At 40.8% G+C, this 1,541-nt stretch overlaps 1 protein-coding gene across 1 annotated transcript; it reads left to right on the plus strand.

Moving 5' to 3' along the window:
• The first annotated feature begins 568 nt into the window (after positions 1 to 568).
• Positions 569 to 1,028, plus strand: LOC117933254 (receptor-like protein 51). The gene is made up of 2 exons (XM_034854639.1): positions 569 to 841; positions 900 to 1,028. Exons 1-2 carry the CDS (start codon positions 569 to 571, stop codon positions 1,026 to 1,028), a joined length of 402 nt encoding a protein of 133 aa, XP_034710530.1.
• Positions 1,029 to 1,541: the final 513 nt, after the last annotated feature.

The raw sequence follows: 1,541 nt of genomic DNA on the forward strand, positions 1-1,541 counted from the left end.
CTTCAAGCCTCTTGGTCTGAATACCAGTATCTAAGAGGTGAGATAAGTCCTTCGCTGCTTGAATTGGAGCACTTGACTCATTTGGATCTCAGCGATAATGATTTTGAAAGGAGGCACATACCTCCCTCAGCAGAATGCAGAACCTCAAACTCTCTCGTGCCAATTTCGCTCAAACCTTTCCCACTCAACTGGGAAATCTGTCCAACTTGCTTTCCCTTGATCTCAGCCATAATGATTTGACTTCTGGGAACCTTGAGTGGCTTTCTCGTCTTTCTTCTTTAAGACACCTTGACCTGAGTTCTGTCAACCTTAGTGAAGCCACCCACTGGTCACAAGCAATTAATCAACTCCCTTCTCTCATTCACTTGGATCCCTCCCATCCCCCCACTCACCATTCCGTCTCTTTCCCATGGGAATTCCTCTGTCCTTCTTGTTTTCCTTAGTCTTTCTGAGAATTATTGGACCACTTCTTCAATATACCCATGGTTGTTCAATTTTAGTACCACCCTCCTTCATCTTGATTTCTCTTCGATTGATTTAAATGGTCCGATTCTAGATTTTTGGAAACATGAATTCCCTTGAATATCTTGATCTCTCTAGGAATGCACTTGATGGTGAGATTCCGGATGCAATTGGAGACATGGGTTCACTTGCATACCTTGATCTTTCTGACAATCAACTACGGGGCTCAATTCCAGATACAGTTGGGAAGATGGTTTTACTTTCACATCTTGATTTCTCTAGCAATCAACTGCAGGGCTCAATTCTAGATATAGTTTGGAAGATGGTTTTACTTTCACATCTTGATTTCTTTGGCAATCAACGTAGGGCTCAATTCCAGGTACAGTTTGGAAGATGGTTTTACTTTCACATCTTGATCTCTCTACAATCAACTGCAGGGCTCAATTCCAGATATAGTTGGGAAGAAGGTTTTAATTTCACATTTTCATCTCTCTTGCAATCAACTGCAGGGCTCAATTCCAGATACAGTTGGGAACATGGTTTCTCTTGAAAAACTCTCTCTCTGAGAATCATCTTCAAGGTGAGATTCCAAAATCCTTGAGTAATTTATGTAACTTACAAGCATTAGAGTTGGATAGAAACAATCTCTCTGGACAGCTTGCACTAGACTTTGTGGCCTGTGCAAATGACACATTAGAGACTTTGTCTTTATCAGATAACCAGTTCAGTGGGTCAATTCTCGCTCTCATTGGATTTTCATCCTTGAGAGAGTTATATCTTGATTTTAATCAACTAAATGGAACTCTACCTGAAAGTGTTGGACAGCTGGCCAAACTTCAATCCTTGGATATTGCCTCAAATTCATTGCAAGGCACTATCTCTGAAGCCCATCTCTTTTATCTATCTCATTTGTTCTATTTAGACTTATCTTCCAACTCTCTCATTTTCAACATGAGCTTGGAGTGGGTTCCTCCATTTCAACTGCTTTATCTACTATTAGGCTCCTGCAAATTGGGACCTTGTTTTCCTAGTTGGCTTCGTACTCAAAATTGGTTGAAAGAGCTTGATATCTCCAATTC

The sequence above is a fragment of the Vitis riparia genome, chromosome 16 (genome assembly GCF_004353265.1).
Source record: "Vitis riparia cultivar Riparia Gloire de Montpellier isolate 1030 chromosome 16, EGFV_Vit.rip_1.0, whole genome shotgun sequence".
Taxonomy (NCBI): domain Eukaryota; kingdom Viridiplantae; phylum Streptophyta; class Magnoliopsida; order Vitales; family Vitaceae; genus Vitis; species Vitis riparia.